Source organism: Exophiala spinifera (genome assembly GCF_000836115.1).
Source record: "Exophiala spinifera strain CBS 89968 unplaced genomic scaffold supercont1.11, whole genome shotgun sequence".
NCBI lineage: Eukaryota > Fungi > Ascomycota > Eurotiomycetes > Chaetothyriales > Herpotrichiellaceae > Exophiala > Exophiala spinifera.
Window position 1 is genome coordinate 183,852 of NW_015622523.1, and position 17,396 is coordinate 201,247.

Sequence of the window (17,396 nt, forward strand, 5' to 3'; positions counted from 1 at the left end):
GAACGCAGACTGAGAACCCTCCGCAGCAGGTGAAGAATCTTGGACTCCCTCTCACTCGGTCGCGAGAGAGAGAACGTGAGAGAAAAAGAGAGAGTCGACAAGATTGTGTGTAGCTGGGCCGCCTCTATCTCCTTGCCAGGGAGACCAGACACTGGAGCAAGTTTGATATCTATGTCCAGCAACCCAGGGGAGAGTCGAACTCCCGTCTCGGTGCCGAAGCACCGCGTCCTAACCAACTAGACGACTGGGTGACAGACTATAGTGTGTGTAGCTGCCAGGTGCCTGCACGAGACGCGAGGAGAAAAAAAGAGAGGAAGAGAAATGCAATCTCTGGGGGGAAACGCAGGTACTTATAGGAATTCAATCCCTGGAACTGCCGGCACTTAGAAGGCGGTCAGGAAGCAGAGATAGGGCGGCAATGCGTAGGCAGACGTGGTGAAGATTCATGGAAAGTGGGTGTTAATGTTTCAACTCCAAAAACAGGAACAGTGAAGTCGTTGCGCAATGAGAAGTTTCTGCTTGGATTCAATGCGCGGTTCGCGCTGGGAATATATTCACGCGCGACGAGGCTTGCCGTGTTATAGTGACGAGGCTGCGACTCCTTGATTCCGGGAAAGTCTCGCCCAGTGTCGACTCCAGCCAAAAGTATGTTTGGTTTGGCTCGGCTTCAAAACCACTCAATGGCGAGGGAAATGCTCGCTTGGCACTGCGAAACTTGCTCAGACATCAGCCATGCGTATACCCTGCGCTCCACAACGTTTCAGAGTCATCGGACACATTTCTCACAAGGGAATTGTGATAAGACTACCGCTGTACGGGGTGCTTGAAGGATTGATGTGGCCTGCCATTACTATACACAGGGATCTAGGCTATGTGGTTGCACTCCCTCGAAATGTCCCGTTCATGGGTCTCCCTGCTTTGTCACGGCTCATGCGGGTTTCCAGCTTGCTCCTCCTACGTTGCGACTACAGCCACTAGAAAAGGAGAGCAACTGCAATGCCACCTATCAAGGTGCTGATACCAACACTCAATGGCATTGCTGCCAGGCCGGTGGACGTAGCGCTTGCAATGCTAGGGCTGGCGGATGCCGTGCTCGAAGTTGAATCATTAGTTCCCGATGTCGAGGTGGCATTCGTTACGGTGAACGCAGGCAGACCCTCCCCGTCAGTACCATTACGGGGAGCAGCGAAGTCAGCAGCAAGGGGATTCAGGACATTGTCGATGAACAGGACAACACCACCAGCAACTGCAAGGTCAGTGTAATGGATTCCCGCTTGATTGATGAACCACTCTTCGTCGGGGGTCTGAGTGACAGTCAAGTTCTTTCCTTGCAAAGTAGTCACTTGAGACACTTTTTCCAACAGCTCGAAGTCCCAAACCTTGCCGGCCACAACATGATATTTGAGAACCTCAGCCAGCTCCTCCGTGCTGAGTTTTGAGAGAGCATCCTCGACGGCATCAAACCCGTCATTGACCGGCACGAAGTATGTAGCATCGTGGAGTAGATCAAATTCCTCTTTCAAGCCTGCCTTTTCGAGTGCGGCGACGAACGAACTGCCGTTGAAGTCGCCCGAGGTGACGGTCTCCGACATGGACGGGGGAATCTGCAAAACACCATTGAGGACATAGATCCATCCTTGATCAAAAGGAATGGGTGTATGGCTAGCCTCTGGTGCAAAGTCATTGCCACCATAGAAGCCGACAACGTCTTCATCGTCGTCCCAGTAAAAGCCAATGTGCTGTCCGCCAGTCACGTTCGTATAGTTGCTCGAGGTGAGGAGTGTCGGCACAACAGCATAGTCGGTAATATTCTCATAACCTCCGTCGATGACATGGTACAGGACCAGGTTCAGAGCGTAGTCGGCGCCGCCATCTTCGAGTGCCTGCCCGGCCGGTGAAGCGAGAAGTTCCGCAATAGCAGTATCGTTAGGGGCGAGAACGGTGATGTTTGTCTTGCCAGCGATGGCTTCTAGAAACCCAGGAATCTCTGCAAGAACCTCACTAAAGGTGGCAGTGCCATTCGTCGAGTTGAGAACCGTGACCAGGTCGCTTGACTGGGCAATAGCGGTGCCTGCAAGGGCGGCGAGAAGAAGGCCTGTGATTGTCATTCTCGCGAAAGCTTCAAGGACCTAAAAGCTGAGAACGAAAGTGGAAAGTTACGACGAGATGAGACGAAGAGCACCACTAAGTACGAAGGCAGCACGCCATGTATTTGAGCACTTTGGAGCCGGAGGCTTCCACGTAACATTTTCTCATGTCCTTCATCGCTCCGACGTCAAGCAGAATGGTCATGATGAGGACATCGGCAGCAGAGGAGAGATGACTAGCGAATATTCCAAGGCCCCGGCGCTGTTCAAGCGTGATCAAGAAAAAATTGGCAAAATTGGCATCGACCATGGGACGGATCTTGTCTCGCGAGACTTTTGCTCCCAAGAGTTATAGTCGGTGTGAGGATTCTTGTTTGAACTGACCTTGCCAACAACGACTTAGGTCTTGAGTACCCATTGCCACATCTTGGGGGGTTTCCCTTCTCTTCCCAGAACGGAACCCGGTTATGGGAAGAGCCTCGATTGCTCCGAGTCTGTTCCGGGAGTGAGCACGGCGCGAGAGCTTGTGACTCCAAGCTTTCACGCGCCGAAACCGGATTGATAGTTCGATAGGAAAACTTTACTGGCCGAAGAATCCATGAGGACAAGAAGCATTAAGTTTACGTACATGAAAAGTTGGGACGAAAATTGACTGTTCCGGCCTTAGACTGGCTGTTAGGGTGTTTTTTGCGCAACTTATCAGATAATGATTATCAGATAAGATTAGACATTTGTGCGCCGACAAAGAATCCACAACGACAACGCATGGCCAGAATCACGCATTGACGCCCCCCGGGGTTGCCTGCTTCTCGCGAACATCGTCCAGAGAAACTTAGAGAACTCCACTAGATGATCCCATCCCCTCTCAGCTCACCTGCCGGTTGAAGATGGGCCACCATGTCGCGGTGATGCCCGGCCTTCCAGCCTTCCACTGTCGCGCGAGCATGGTCCGTTCCCGCACGAGCGGAAAATTGAGGAAGCCGCTGAAAGCCAGGAGCATCGATCGTGTCAGTTGCCCGACACAATGCATGATCGCGACGAAAGTTCTTCAAACTCTGATGTACAAGGCACTCGCTAAAACGTAAGGGTCTGGCCATGTTCGTTCTTGGATGGAGTCATTACTTCCGCGGTCAAACGAGACCACAAACGAAAATGCACCACAAGGCTCGCTGTCTCTGAAATAAGCGTGTCGAGCATATGGGAATTAACTCGGTCAAGCTCATAGAAAGTTGTGATACTACCTCTCCTGGACAGGCCGATAGCAACTCCCAGCCTTGGGTAAGGTAGTAAACCTCACGAATGCAAAGTATCGCTCTGGATAACCCCTTTGGGTAGACTATACTATGTCGATCAACGCTAGTTAGTGCAGCAGCAAGGCCAGCAGCTTCGAATTCTAACAGCGACGATATCTTTCCGGTATCGGTGTTACTACTACTCCATTCATGCGGTGGGATTTCCTCAGAACTTGCAGCCGTAGTTTTCAAAAGCATAATAATGCAGCAGGAAATGCTATCTCTAATCAAGTCTCATTCGCAGAAAAGCCCCAGGCACATGCATACTGGGCCACCCGGCTAACCGAAAGCTTGAAGCTTATACCTAGGTAGCTCCTGGCGATTCGTGAAATGCTTCCCAATCACACCACTGGAAAAGTCTATGATGGTGCTTGCAGAGCCATAGCGTTTCTCAATCGGCTCTGCGCTGATCTGGAAGAAGCTCGAGTATCGGCAAGCATGTCTGTCAGGCCTGGGTAGGCACCCGGGGCAGATTTTGCATTGATCAAACCCGCCACAAAGGTTGAGTTTATATCATCTGGTAATCCATGCATGTCTACTCGAAGGGTTCTCTCTACCATTCTGTTGACCTATCTTCTCATACCATTGCCAGCTTGACCCATACCGACGTTCGAAATGAGATTGTCAGCATTCCTGCTGGTCCTCTCGGGCCTCTCTGGCCTGACCGTTGCATGGGATGATCCCAGTGGCTGTGTTGAAGGCATCAGAACGGTTCTGGCGGAAGTTACTTTCAATGCCAGTGATCCCGCAGATTACTGGACGAATTTGTGCGCTACAGATATGATTGTGAGGTCGTTGTGGGTTGCCGCAAAGCTATACGTACGTGTGCACTACCATCAATCTATTCTTATCATCTGGAATATGTCCAAGGTCATATATGCCAGTCGAAGTGGTTTTCTGATATGTTACAGTGTACTCCTTTCGAGATCAAGGCCGGCGGACGAACTTTTGGAGGGTATTGCGAGGAGTACGGCTCTGTCGAATTGACGCCGTACTCTAAAGTGCGCCCGGAGCTCACGGACGAGTATATAAACTCCCTTCCTCTTGTCGGATACAGTGACATTGAGGCTCATACAATTTGGAATACATCTATTCGACTGTCAGAAGAAGTTGTCATGTCTGGTGTCCATACTTATGTATGAGTTTTCGCAATCACGATTTACTTGGTAGCTGTTGGTTAATGAACAATAGGTTTACTTCGAATATGAATACATTCTTCATGAAAGATACGGGTGCGACTCTCTCTACCTAATCCCTTACATGAAGGATGGCTTTACTGACTCGTCTGTCTAGCTGGGCCTTGTATGGATTCTGGGGAGGACTTCTCCTTGTTGGAATCATCAACCGCCTCATCACACATTTCAGCCAGTCCCGTCGTGCCAACACCTCGGCTGATCTTGAGGGTGGTCAACAAGTCTCAAAAGCTTCGAAGCCTATTGCTGTTGTCAGCTCGATCTACCACTGGTTCAGAGCAAACTTCATTATCCCTGCGACATTCGGATCGCACCACAGTCGGCCGGTATTGTGGTCGACCATCCCTACACGTCTCGAGACGTTGGTCGTCGTATTATTCTACATCTTGACATTTATCATGTGTTGTGTGAGCTACTATATCATCTATCCAAATTTCTAGTGAGTTTCTACTCCCGCTGTCCTACCTTGATCTCCACTGACCATATCTCAGCTACACGAAAGCACAGCAAGCCTGGCGGTATATCGCTGATCGCACCGGCATTATGTCTTATGCCTGTCTACCCTGGCTGTTCATGTTTTCTGGCAGAAACAACGTCTTCTTGTGGCTCACTGGTTGGAGTTTCGGGACCTTCAACATTTTCCATCGCCACATTTCCCGTGCTGCCACTATTTTAGCGATCGTGCACTCAATAAATTATTCTGTCTTGGAGGCTGGATGTAAGTGCACCCGGGAAGACCATGTTGTATCGGAAGACTAGCATTAACAACGATATCTCAGTTGATTATTACACCGAGTCATGGAAAGAGCAATACTGGTATATGGGGAACATGGTAAGCCCATTCCGACAGACTTGGACCATGAAGAGCCGCGTTGACCTGAGAACAGGCTACTATTGCAATGAGTTTGATCTTATTGTTCTCCATGATGTGGTTCCGTGTCAAATCCTATGAAGTGTTTCTCCTGATTCACATTGCGCTCTCTGTGGTCACACTGGTTGGCCTGTTCTAGTAAGCGTGCCCGTCCGTGCCCAGGAGCAGATGCTGACGGACGTCCAATAGCCACACAAAGATCTTTGATGGCGAATACAATGGTTATCTCTGGCCTCCAGTGGCAATATGGTGCTTCGACCGAGCAGCTCGTATTGTCCGGTGGATGTACTGTAATATCCATGTGAGGTCAAATTCCGTCCTAGCGACCAAGGCTTTGGCGACCTACAATAAGGATGGCGACTTTGTCAGGCTCGAAATTGTCCCTGGTTCTGATTTCTTGAAACCAGGGCCGGGTCAGCACTATTATCTCTATCAACCGCTCAAGTGGAAGGGCTGGGAGAACCACCCTTTCACCTTGGCAGCGTATGAGACCATCGGAAGGGCTGGTGCAGCGGCCGAGGTGGAAACGAATGTCACTAAGGAGGCTATCGAGAAAGAAATCCAAGCTCACCCCGAGAGCTCGGGCTCGGACACTCCTACCCGGAGCATTTCAGTTCGGTCACAGCATGACGTTACTGCTTTCCCTGATGCCGTGGGTCGGCAGAAGCTCACTTTCATTGTACGTCCGTTCGGTAGTTGGACAAGGAGACTGAAAGAGGAATGCCTCAAGTCACCTGACGGGGTGATCGCGCCCAAAATCTTCATCGAAGGTCCTTATGGCGAACGAAGCCCGCTCCTCTCATTTGAGACTGTCGTCTTCATCGTCGGAGGCAGTGGTATCGCTGGAGCACTGCCCTATATGCAGCAACATATCAAAGCCAAAGAACAGGGTGGTGAAGATGCAGGCGACGGCAAGAAGCTGACCACCATCACAAGAGACATACATTTCATCTGGACCACCAGGCAATCCACCATGATCCGTGATGTGGCGGCACGCGAGCTGCAGCCTATGCTCGGACGCGATGACGTTCACTTTCACCTACATGCCACATCCGGGAAGGAGGCCATCCATGGCAGTGATTCGGACAGCCAGGCCAGTGCTGTGGTTGAGACTAGAAAGCTGGCTCCTGTGATAAGCGCCCGTGAGAAAATCAATATCACATATGGCCGCCCTGATATCAAGGCTTCCATTTCCGAAATCATCGAAGAGGTCAATGATGCCGGTTCAAAGGGTGGCAGAATAGCCATCCTCACATGCGGACCGGCAGCTATGGCGGACGATGCCAGGGCTGCGGTGCATGCCGCTCTGAAGCAGGGCAAGAGAGGTGTCGAATATTTTGAGGAGACGTTCGGGTGAGTTCTTTTCCTGCTTGGCTTTGTTCATGAACCGATGCTAACGGCTGCAGATGGTGAAAGAGATGACAATAGACCGGAAATCAGTCGTACTCGTACTCGTACTCGTTTTGGATGATAGATTCAAGTCGGAACGGATTATCTGCTCGGAAGAGAAGAGGCTCCAGATGGCAGGCCAATCATGTGTAGAGTCTGAGACTCAAAATAGACATCCAATCAACGCGTTCTCTACGCGCCTGCGCTCAACTTCATCTCGTCCGTCTCTTTCTCTGCATCTTCGCTTCTCGTCCCTCGATTGGTTTTCGTTTCGCCAATGACTGCTGATGCCGCCATTTCAGATGTGATGGATCTGGACGACTTGCATTTCCTGCTATCATTAGCCTCTAGACGCCAGCCAAGGTACCTCTTCTCCCATTCCATGCCGATTGGACGCAGGCCCTGGAGACGGGGCATCCCTCCTTCGGCAACGCTGAATTGGATTCCCCTCAACATGCTCTTTACTGACCCTCTTCTTACAATGTCCTTTTCCTTGTTCTCATTCTTGTTGCTGTGTCCATCCTCATTTTCTATTCTCTGCTCGGCTGGTCCACCGTTCAATATTGCTGTTTTGTTGCTGTTTTTATCGTGTTTCTTTCTGCTATCGCCTCTGGCAGCTGGTCTGCCACCTTCGGCGGTTTCTCTCCCAGCCTGATACTCGTGAGCTGGGACGGGACGCAATAGACCAGCCTTGCACCATGGCTTCTACACAAGGCTTTTCGCTCTTTCCGACGACCGTGCCCAAGATCGCCATACCGAACCCGCACAAGAAGAACCCAAGCTTGCATCGAATCAGCATTGTCGCTTCTCCAGAAAGTACCGTCTCAAATGCTGAGTCGGTGGTGATCAAGATGGAGCATGAACAACCTCCCTTGCCTGAACTTCCGCCGCACCTGAACGAGCGAAGAGATTCGTCTCCATCGCCGGAAGACATTGGACGGGCAATTACCACCAGCTCTCCTATTGACGGCAAAACCCCGACTCAGCCGTTTACTGCTTCGACGAGTCTGGCCCAATATACACCTTCCTTGTATCAATCCCCCGAAATGGGCCACGCATCGCCGCAGGCGTCCTTTTCTGTAGGCACAGGATCATCAACGACACTCGTCCAGGTGCAGACACAGCCTCAGCCTCCAAAAACGCCCCAGACGGAGACACAGACAGCTGTTTCAATCAGGCCTCCAATCGATCCTTCGCCAATCGTCCCTATCAGGTCCATGTTCCCTACCTACAACCCATCTGTGCCTTTAAAGAAACAGCCGTACGCCCCTCAACGCCCGCTTCCAGCTCATCTGTCAGCTATCACCCCTTTTGGTGCCCTCTCTCGGGATGACTATCGAAGCAGTCTTTCTCTCCCATTCGCAGCTTCGACGCACAGATCAGCGCCACCAAGCATTGTCAATTTCCCCTCGGACGTAATGAGTGTGAATTACGGACCTCGTATCTCAACGCAACGTGACCTTGAGAAGTTGTGGGAAGCATCACATGGAACGGAACCAGATGCCGCCATTAGATCCTTTACACTTGAAATGGCTCGGTATGTCGCGCTATTGCCTAGATGTATGATGCAAACAATGCTGACGCTTGCGCAGAACAGAGGAGGCCACATTTGTTTTTGGCTCTCACGCCTCTTTACCGTTCTACACCCTTCAAACATACGATACGAACGAGATTGCCGTAACCAAAACCTGTCCACGGAAAGCCACCTCTACGCGAGATGTGGTTTTGTGTCCCTTGGAACCACCTTCCCGGCGTCAACCACCCAACGATGGCCTCGTGGCCTTTATCTTTCCCAAACTCGCTGCTATGCTTGCAATCAATCAATCTGCATCCCTAGCCCGCGAACACAATCTTGCCCCAACGGACCGTGACGACATCGAGGCTCAAGCGGTTCGTCGAGCTGCAAAACAAGAGGCGTGCTCTTTGCGTTTCAATGCTCGTAGTGGCTTCTACGAACTAGAACACCCTGCCATCGGCCGCGGCTCAATGGGCGGTGACTTTGCAGCAGCCGATACCCCGACTCCCGCTTCCCCAACCACTGTCCGCAGTATGAGCGGCAAGCCTGTCCTGCATATTACGGTGTCTCTCGAAAGTTCTCTCCCGACTATATATGTCGTGGACCCAAGTGGTGCGCAGCGTGCTAGGCTCGGGACCCCGCTAGCCTCTGCAAGTACTGGGATCAGAAGACTTTCCAACATGCCTCAGGTAGACTCCAATGCGGCGGTGACTGCGAGTTCAGAGACGCCTCCTCTGGCAACCCTTGATCTTACCGCACAGACGCTGTTCATTGACGCAAACGCCATTCTCGAACTGATGCCCTCGTTGTTCAGCATAGACAGCGTCATTAGCGCGCTCCTTGCAGTTGCAGTGGGCGACTCCACCGTCAATCCAGCTATGGGCGGCATGGAAATATGGAAGCCCCGCCCGGCTCCTGCATCACGACTTGGACCGAGCAACAGAAGCCACAGCATGCGCACTACACGAGCTGGTAGTGTCAAAAGTTACGCAGGAAGCACATTCTATGCTACAATTGCCGAGCGCGAGGAGGCCGAGGAAGAAGCAAAGCTCATGCGCAAAGAACATGAGAACGATGTTCGAGGGAGCCGATCAGCGCCAAAGGGGCGATCATGGTTTGGCCGAACGCCTGGGGATGTTGACCACGATGACGAAGCCGACGCTGATGAAAAGAGGACAACTGGAAAGAGTAGAAAAGGGAAAAGGCACAACGACAAGAAAAAGGTCACAATGGCAGAGTTTGATCTCGAGAAACTAGGCCACTATCAATCTGGAGACCGCAAAGGCGAGGAATTGCCTGTGCTTACGCGTTCTGCCCTGAGTTTTCTCATAACGGGCCTCAAGCTGCTGGTATGGGTTTTGACGACGATTGTTCAGCTACTTGCGTGGGTCCTGGTCAATGTCTCGAGGGCGGTCACGAGTGAGAAGTTTTAAGTCTGAAGGGAATCCGGTGGGATGATATGTATTTTCGTTTCGTCACATTCCTTGCATATAAACATGGAACCTTTTCTGTGAGCACAGTCACCTGCTATCAGGATTTCGATGTCCAAGGATCAAGTTTGGGAGGGGAATGGTAATCGGAGGATTTTATCAGGGGGTCGGTCGGTCGGTCGGTCGGTCGACTCAGAGGACGCCTCAGAGAAAGTCACTGCGCCAGCGCCAGAGAATGGTGATGAAGGTCATGGACGCGTCATTGCAAATAATTCCCCAGATGTCGCCCGTGTCTCGAGGGATATATATAGGTAAATAAGGTATTGTTTTCCCCTATGCTTGCCACGACGGCGAAATGAATAGAACATTGAGGGAGACCCTCGACTGTCCCTGTACATATTCCTTTTGTCTTGAGGTTGATATCGTCCGTGTGCACTTTGAGTATAGATGGACGATTATCCATTTCTCTCTTAGGGTTGATGTTTCGTCTCGATCTTGAGTCTTAAGACTGACGATTCTCGCGGGTAGACAGACCATGACATAAAGTCCAGCATTGTGGCAGGGTAGCAGTCTGACGCTCTCAGTTCTCAAGATTGTGAGAGATGCACTTGACATTTTTCTCTCACAACTTCAAAAACGAAATGGAGGAGGTGTTGGTGTCGTCGTCGTCATTGTTGGTCTCTCCGTGTTCAGTTCGTCCTGCTTCTGCGCGGGCACGATACTTCTTCCATGCCTGGGGCCATATGCCTTGTTTACCTGGCGATAGAATGCCGTTTGGATCCAGGTTGTTCTGTAGAGAGGAAGTAAGTAGGGGGAAGTAAGCAAGTAAAAGTGTTAACGAAGTAAGTGTGCCATATCCCATACAAGTTAACGACGTAGAGTCATCCAGATAGCCCGACCCATCCAAGCATAGATCGAGCCTGGTCAGGGGCAGATCAGGTGGAATGTGACCGAGAGATCTCAGATACCTACCCAGAGTCCACCACGACAAAAACCCAAAAACGAAAGGGCGGAAAGTGAACGATGAAAAGCGAAACAAAACAAGTAAAGAAACAACCCCCAAAGAGGAGACATACCTTGAGAGTTTCCACGAATCTCTTGTACGCGTGATTATTAAAGTCGAACACATTTTGACATAGATCTGTGTGTGAGAGAGGGAAAAAGAGAGTTAGTGAGTGAGTGAGACAGTGAGCAGGTGTAAGCATGTCAAGTCAGCCAGAATATGAGATGGAGATGTTGAAGAACAAGAAGAAGAAAAGGGAGATGAGGGAGGGAGGGATAAATATCCGTAATCATACCCATATTGTCCAAGTGAGATCTGTAATTCGTCAAGTGATACTTCTCCGCAGCCTTCGCCAGATCCCTCCACATTGCGGGTAGACTCGCGCGGTGCGTCGCGCTCGAACTGTCGTAGAACATCATCTGGATGGTGAAGGAGTGTTTCTTGAACACGCGGCCGCCCAGGATGGCATTGAAACCATGCGAGACCATGATCTTGCGCGCCTCTGTGAACCACTGCAGGATGAAGGCGCCGTCGTTGGGCATCAGTGGCACAAAGTCCGTGTGTGCGCCGTGGCCATGCCCGTCACGCGGAAGGGCGAAGTTGATCATACTCGAGCGCGACGTGCCGACGACACCGACCGGTTCGCCGCGGCCGTGCTCGGCGATCTTGCGGGCCTCGAGGACGGCGTCACCGCCACCGCCACTACCGTTGGAAATCCCGCCGTCGCTGTCGGTGGAGGGTTCGAACAACCGACTCGTGAGACGCATGGAAGGGCAGTACTGTTCCAACACCTCGCGGCATCGCTCGAGACGCGCGAGGATCATGGCTTTCGTGCCGTAAAAGTCGAAGATGGCCGTCCAGGCGCCTAACGAGTTCTTGACGCGGAGCGTCTCGATCACGTCCTCCGGGATGGGCCCATCGCCCTCGTAGAGTTCTGCCGCAGTGTTGAAGATGGACAGGTGGCCTACCACGTCGCCTATGAGCGGGTTGCTCTGCAGGATGTCCTCGCGGTGCAGAGCGCCCAGGGCGTCCACGAGCGGTGCAATGTCCGCGAACGCGTCCACTTCGACTTTGACGGACATGTAGGCCTGCGGGCGCGGCTGGAGCCAGAGACTCATCTTGGTCACGATGCCGAGGTTGCTCTGCAGGAACAGTCCCTCGATCGAGGGGCCGAAACTGTTCTTGCAGAGGTGTGCCGTCGGCGCATCCGTCGCTGCCCATTGTCCGGTCCGGACCACGTCGCCGTTGGGGAGGACAACTTCGAGGCCGCTGATGTTGTGCCAGTGGTCGCCGAGCGCATTGTAGCCAATGCCTCGATCGAGGGCCTAGGGGTGTCAGCATTTTGACCATTTTGAATACGTTGAATGTGAGCTGACACTGTCGGAACCAGATCACGTATGGGAAGAGGGAAGAGGGAAGAGGGAAGAGGGAAGAGGGAAGAGGGAAGACTAGTACGATCCAGAGAGGAATGCGGCATACATTACCGATTACACTGCCCCATCCTATTGACGGTACATTCGGCCACACGGATCGTTTATTTTCAAGACAGTATTCTGACAGGTCGCGAAACGTGACCCCGGGCTCGATGACGGCATAAGCACCGCGCTCGTTGACTTCGAGAATCGAACTCATACGGTGTAGTGAGAGAACGATCGAGCCATTTATTTGAGGTGCTGGACCACCGTAGCCCAGATTCTTGCCGCGTGAGCACACCCAGATTGGGATTTTGTGGGTGTTGACTAATTTCAGAATCTGCTGTATCTCGGCGACCTTGCTTGGACTGATAGTTTTGGCTTGCGTTAGATTGAGACACCCCCAGACGAGGAGTAGGCGAGAATCGAACGTACCATACTGCGGCAGAGGGGACGTGTGAGGAAGTGACAGAGAACGGGTCGATGAAACTGACGAGGTTGTCTCCCGTTATCACGTTCTCATCCTCGCAAATGTGTCTTAGCTGATTGAGGACTTCATGAAACGTCTCCTTGGATGTACTTGGTGGGAGAACCTCTGGAGGACCAGTGCGACCAATGACGAAGAAAGCGTCGTGGGCTTCTTGTTGCAGGGGGTCAAAGTATTGCTTCATCTTGGGTGTTACGCGTGTCAAGAACCTTGGCTTACTATCTTCCTCTTTATGCGAGATGCTAAGTATGTCTCTGAATTGTGACCGAAATGTATTTTCATCTCCCCATATGAGAAGGAATTGAAAGTGGTGCCCAGTATCCGACGCAGAACGCTTGTTTGGGAAATCTGGGGTAACCCCACTCATCCACCACATACGCCGTACTCGGGGGGTCTGAGTTGGCTACTGGCCTGTTGATCAGGATATGTGATGCTTGTTTCGCCTGCCGAGGGATCGTTATGGTCTCCGAATTGAGGGTCTGATGCGTTCTTTTGCGGCCTCTTATTTTGTTGGCTAATTAGTCGACGTAGGAGCCATGTGTTATGCATGGTTCATTCGATAACCACATCTCCAGAAATACCGTAGACGTAGCTTGGGTAGAATAAAACACCAAGTTCTGGATATTTTGCCAAGATCTCGATTAATCTCCTGGTTGTTCTCGGTTGAAGCCGACCGTTTGCTCGTTCTTCTCGCTGGCGTCGTTTCTCGACCTCCTTTCGTCTCCAAGAACAGCCTTTGAAGTATACCAGCAATAACAATGAGAATATACACACATCAGTATTGCTGCCGCTAGAGTACCTGACCACCCCGTACCAATGGCATTGATCAGCGGAGTCGCAAATGAAGGGACCCCAGCACCTAGTAGACAGTGAACAAGGTTGCTAGATGCCATTGCAGTCAGAGAGCTCGGGAAATACAGATCAACAATAAACATGTTCGGAGAGCTAAAGCCCTCACGATAATAAAGGAGAACAGGACAACTAGTGGTCCTGCGAGGATAGTCTTGTGCTCCATGACCCAGCGATATACCAACTTCGTGACCTAGGCCATAACGATTGCAAGACATACCTGACGATGTGACCTTTAGATGGGAAATTTATCAATGTCTCATTGCCTGTTCTTGACAATGGTCACTCCTTCCATATTCACGATGCGTGTGAATTTTTGTTCTAAGAAGATTTCCAATGACCATCGTGAGGTGAGACTTACGATTTCTAGTATAGGCCGATTTTGAGTGCGGTGAGACCATACCGCTCTGTCAGCTGAGAACAGAAATATGCTGAGGACCAGATATTGTTCCGCGCAAACGAGTCCGCCGTAGATAATAGTGATGGCAGATTCTGTGCGTGTTGGTACCTTGTTGTTGATTGCAAGTACACCATTAGATTATGCTGTCGTGCCGCTTTTGTCTCGACCCTCTTGCGTTGGAGGTGACATCAAAGCGGCAACCATCACAATGACTTCACTTGTACCACTTCGAATGTCGTGGAACCATGGCTGGACAACAGAGATCATCAAAAGGATGCATTAAACGTCTAGCAATCGATGAGAACCTGCGTCTTCAATGCACATACCGGCAGTTCTCAGATATCTCGGATACCTCTATCGTTGTTGAGCCATGCTCAAACATTAACGTCGTAACAGATACAAAGATTGCACTGTGAGGACAAGCGAAAGAAAGAAATGTCTTCCCATCATCACCATCATGACCATGGTCACAGCCATGGCGACAGCGGTGGGCATGGCCACGAACATGGTCACGACCACTCACACGATCTGGAGCCAGCGCTTCAATCTAACCTCTACAAACAAATAAACTTCGAAAGCATCATCACTTTCAACGAGGCCGAACCGCGTTCTGGTGCCGCCATCGTCCAAAAGACCTGGGACGAACGTTTGAACGAACAGCCTATTCTTGAAAGCGACGCGGACGAGCAACTCCTCATGCACGTCCCATTCTCCGGCTCCTGTAAACTGTATTCCATCCTCATCCGCACCTCCGATTCTGACTCGGCACCAATGACGCTGAAACTCTTCCGGAACCGCGACGACATGGATTTCAGCATGGCCGCCGATCTGACCCCGACTCAAAAGTTGACCCTTCCAAAAACAAACGATGTCGCTGAGATTCCTTTGAACCGGGCTCTCTGGAACGGCACGACCTCCATCAACCTCTTCTTTGAAGACAACCACTCCGGTGGCGACGAGGATGTCACTAGGGTAGCCTACCTCGGCTTCAAGGGCGACTTTATGGCTCTCAACCGCGAACCCGTCAGCGTCTTGTACGAAGCGGCGGCTAACCCACAGGATCATAAATTGATCCAGGGATTGACCAACGTCAATCAGTCCATGCCAGGACAGTAGCGGTCCCCAGCAGTACTAATGCCAGGTGAAGGAGCCAATCACTGCCCCTCGGAAGGGCGATGGCGATATTTATCAATTGTGATGAACCAAGTGCAGGCGGGTTGCGGTGGGCATAAGCCTGCTTCGAAATTCCTCCTCTTCTTCATGCCGGCGGAGTCCATAGAACAAGGAGTAAAGAACCCCAGTGTAGTTGTGGCGTCAAATTGTCCGTATTTCATGCCGCCTCGAGCGCAATTCGTCTCTGCTTTGCCCGTTCTTTCTGCTTCTGCAACCTTTCCAGTTCCGTTTGCGGCGCATCAGGCAGGCTTCCTTCTCCCAGGACGGTCTTGTTGGGCGCATCAGGCAAGGCGCTCACGCCCGTGATTTCTCTCTCCATAGCCTCGAGTTCATCCTCGACTTCGTCTTCGTCCTCATTCGACATCTGCCCGGCCAACGCCTCGCTGATCTCTTCTTGATACCGGCGTGCCTCTTCTGTGTCGGCCATCATCTTCTCCACGCCCTCGAGGCCGCCCATCTCCTTGTGTATCATGTTCAGCACCTGCGTGCCTTGTTGAAGGCCGAACAAAACGTCTTTCTGGACGAGTGCGAATTCGACGCTGCTGGTCAATTTCTCGAGCTGCTCGAGTTGCGCGTCTGTCTTGGACAGGAGGGATTCTTGGTACTTCTTACGCCGCAGCGCGAGGAGGGCTTTGGACTTATCGCCCCTGGCCAGGCATTCTCGGGCGATTTCGGTCTCGCGGTTCGTTATCACGGTGATCCGTTTCTGATATTGACGCAGTTTGTCACGTTGGTTTTTCATGTCCAGGATGGCCCTGCGGAAGTCTTCAGCACAGGCAACTTGTCCCTGAGGTGCAGCACGATAACTGGAGCTCAGAGGAGGGTAGGGAACATACCTATCCTGCGCGGAAATCTTGTGCGCACTCTGAGAATTTCCCATCTTTGCTGCATGTTCCTGAGGAGGTACCTCTGATTATGAGAGCGATCAACAGTCTGGAAATGAAAATGATAATGTGTTATCGCGTGCCTCGGACAGTGACGTTACCGGTGCCCGGAGCTGTAACCCCCAACTTCCCACATAGATGCCTATCGTGGCCTAGTTTCGCCGCCCGTGAGTTAAGCATCTTTGGCTATTGGGGGTTGTGAGAACTAAATACCTGACTCGGCACAATGCAGCCTTCTACAATAATCTCTGCCGATACTTCTCAACATCTACCTGATGATAGCATCTCTATGGCATGGCACGTCTAAGCTGACAGCCTTCACCAGGTAAGGAAAATAGGATATCGCCTGTGCCTCTGACTCCCAATCACAAATGACCCATGGAGTAACACGGATAAATCAAGCAAACAACATCACCAGACCACTGTACTACTCGACATCCTTGCATGAGACAAACAGAGGGCATACAGACCTAGGAGCGCACTGGCTAAGGACACATAATGGCTGTTGGATGGACAAACCCCAAGGGCAAATCCGCCTACTGCGCCAGTCTTGATCACCATATCATTGTCCCAACTATGTGCACTTCCCAGGTAGCCACTGTCTCTCTTGGAGAGCTATCTGGATGGTAAGAGTGTGCTCGGCGAGTGTTGTCCTACCCCCAATTACAAGCCTCAGCACATCCATAGGTCAGGCGTTGTCGCTTTTGTTTCTTTGTCCATCAATTTGTCTTGATGCTGGTCAATCTGTCTGATTGATTCCATTGCATCTTGGCAGGTTGTTTGTTTACGAAAGGCATTCTCAAACGAAGTCTTCTGGGGGCAAGAGTCATAAGGACATCCCTCCACAGGTATTTCAAGGAATCAACATCTTCCACAACGGCAACCAGTTACACCAGGGTACAACGAGACTATCAACAATCTCCGCCCACACCAAGGTCTAGCCGAACAGGTTGACAATGGACGTCTTCGATCAATTCTTCAGAGGTCGGAGGGTCACGATAGAACGAAATGGGCGATATGATCCGGCCAGATTGTTCTACGGTCCTCGGGTTCGCCTTGCTGCACTTGCCATTCCAGATCGACGTGGACGGCCTCCCCGGCCTCCTCCGCCTCGACGGCCCATCATGTACGACGACTATGATACAGATTATGGCTACGATTCTGATTCTGAGCAAGTTGGAACAATCCGCGTTAATCCATTCTCCAGCGCCACTGACAGATAATCCACAGGTTTTCCGACCCCGGTTCTGACTATGACTATGGCCGTCCACGAGGCCGTCCTCGACGACCATGCAATTGTCGATACTGCCGTCCATTGCGACCTTCTTACCGCTCTCGCGTCACTTTGAACAATTTCATTTCAATCCTGTGAGACGACGTTGTGGGCTACGTAGAAGATTCAGCAATCGA

General features: G+C 51.4%; 7 protein-coding genes and 1 pseudogene across 8 annotated transcripts; 4 read left to right on the plus strand and 4 right to left on the minus strand.

The window, feature by feature from the left end:
* Window positions 1-179: 179 nt before the first annotated feature.
* Window positions 180-251, minus strand: PV08_11897 (annotated as a pseudogene). The gene has a single exon. The product of its transcript is annotated as a tRNA-OTHER (tRNA).
* Window positions 252-974: 723 nt separating this feature from the next.
* Window positions 975-2,108, minus strand: PV08_11898 (uncharacterized protein; the record flags this gene model as incomplete). The annotated part of the gene is made up of 1 exon (XM_016386205.1): window positions 975-2,108. The coding sequence occupies one exon, from the start codon at window positions 2,106-2,108 to the stop codon at window positions 975-977; it is 1,134 nt and encodes a 377-aa protein (XP_016230013.1).
* Window positions 2,109-3,994: 1,886 nt separating this feature from the next.
* Window positions 3,995-6,800, plus strand: PV08_11899 (uncharacterized protein; the record flags this gene model as incomplete). Its single annotated transcript, XM_016386206.1, has 8 exons — window positions 3,995-4,198; window positions 4,291-4,515; window positions 4,571-4,611; window positions 4,673-5,011; window positions 5,064-5,290; window positions 5,352-5,404; window positions 5,460-5,581; window positions 5,633-6,800. The coding sequence occupies 8 exons, from the start codon at window positions 3,995-3,997 to the stop codon at window positions 6,798-6,800; spliced, it is 2,379 nt and encodes a 792-aa protein (XP_016230014.1).
* Window positions 6,801-7,530: 730 nt separating this feature from the next.
* PV08_11900 (uncharacterized protein) lies at window positions 7,531-9,781 on the plus strand (the record flags this gene model as incomplete). Its single annotated transcript, XM_016386207.1, has 2 exons — window positions 7,531-8,369; window positions 8,425-9,781. 2 exons carry the CDS (start codon window positions 7,531-7,533, stop codon window positions 9,779-9,781), a joined length of 2,196 nt encoding a protein of 731 aa, XP_016230015.1.
* Window positions 9,782-10,984: 1,203 nt separating this feature from the next.
* On the minus strand, window positions 10,985-12,864 carry PV08_11901 (uncharacterized protein; the record flags this gene model as incomplete). Its single annotated transcript, XM_016386208.1, has 3 exons — window positions 10,985-12,106; window positions 12,261-12,561; window positions 12,629-12,864. 3 exons carry the CDS (start codon window positions 12,862-12,864, stop codon window positions 10,985-10,987), a joined length of 1,659 nt encoding a protein of 552 aa, XP_016230016.1.
* Window positions 12,865-14,364: 1,500 nt separating this feature from the next.
* PV08_11902 (uncharacterized protein) lies at window positions 14,365-15,045 on the plus strand (the record flags this gene model as incomplete). The annotated part of the gene is made up of 1 exon (XM_016386209.1): window positions 14,365-15,045. The coding sequence occupies one exon, from the start codon at window positions 14,365-14,367 to the stop codon at window positions 15,043-15,045; it is 681 nt and encodes a 226-aa protein (XP_016230017.1).
* A 214-nt stretch (window positions 15,046-15,259) lies between these two features.
* PV08_11903 (uncharacterized protein) lies at window positions 15,260-15,982 on the minus strand (the record flags this gene model as incomplete). The annotated part of the gene is made up of 2 exons (XM_016386210.1): window positions 15,260-15,857; window positions 15,939-15,982. The coding sequence occupies 2 exons, from the start codon at window positions 15,980-15,982 to the stop codon at window positions 15,260-15,262; spliced, it is 642 nt and encodes a 213-aa protein (XP_016230018.1).
* Window positions 15,983-16,942: 960 nt separating this feature from the next.
* Window positions 16,943-17,209, plus strand: PV08_11904 (uncharacterized protein; the record flags this gene model as incomplete). The annotated part of the gene is made up of 1 exon (XM_016386211.1): window positions 16,943-17,209. The coding sequence occupies one exon, from the start codon at window positions 16,943-16,945 to the stop codon at window positions 17,207-17,209; it is 267 nt and encodes an 88-aa protein (XP_016230019.1).
* Between the last annotated feature and the right edge of the window lie 187 nt (window positions 17,210-17,396).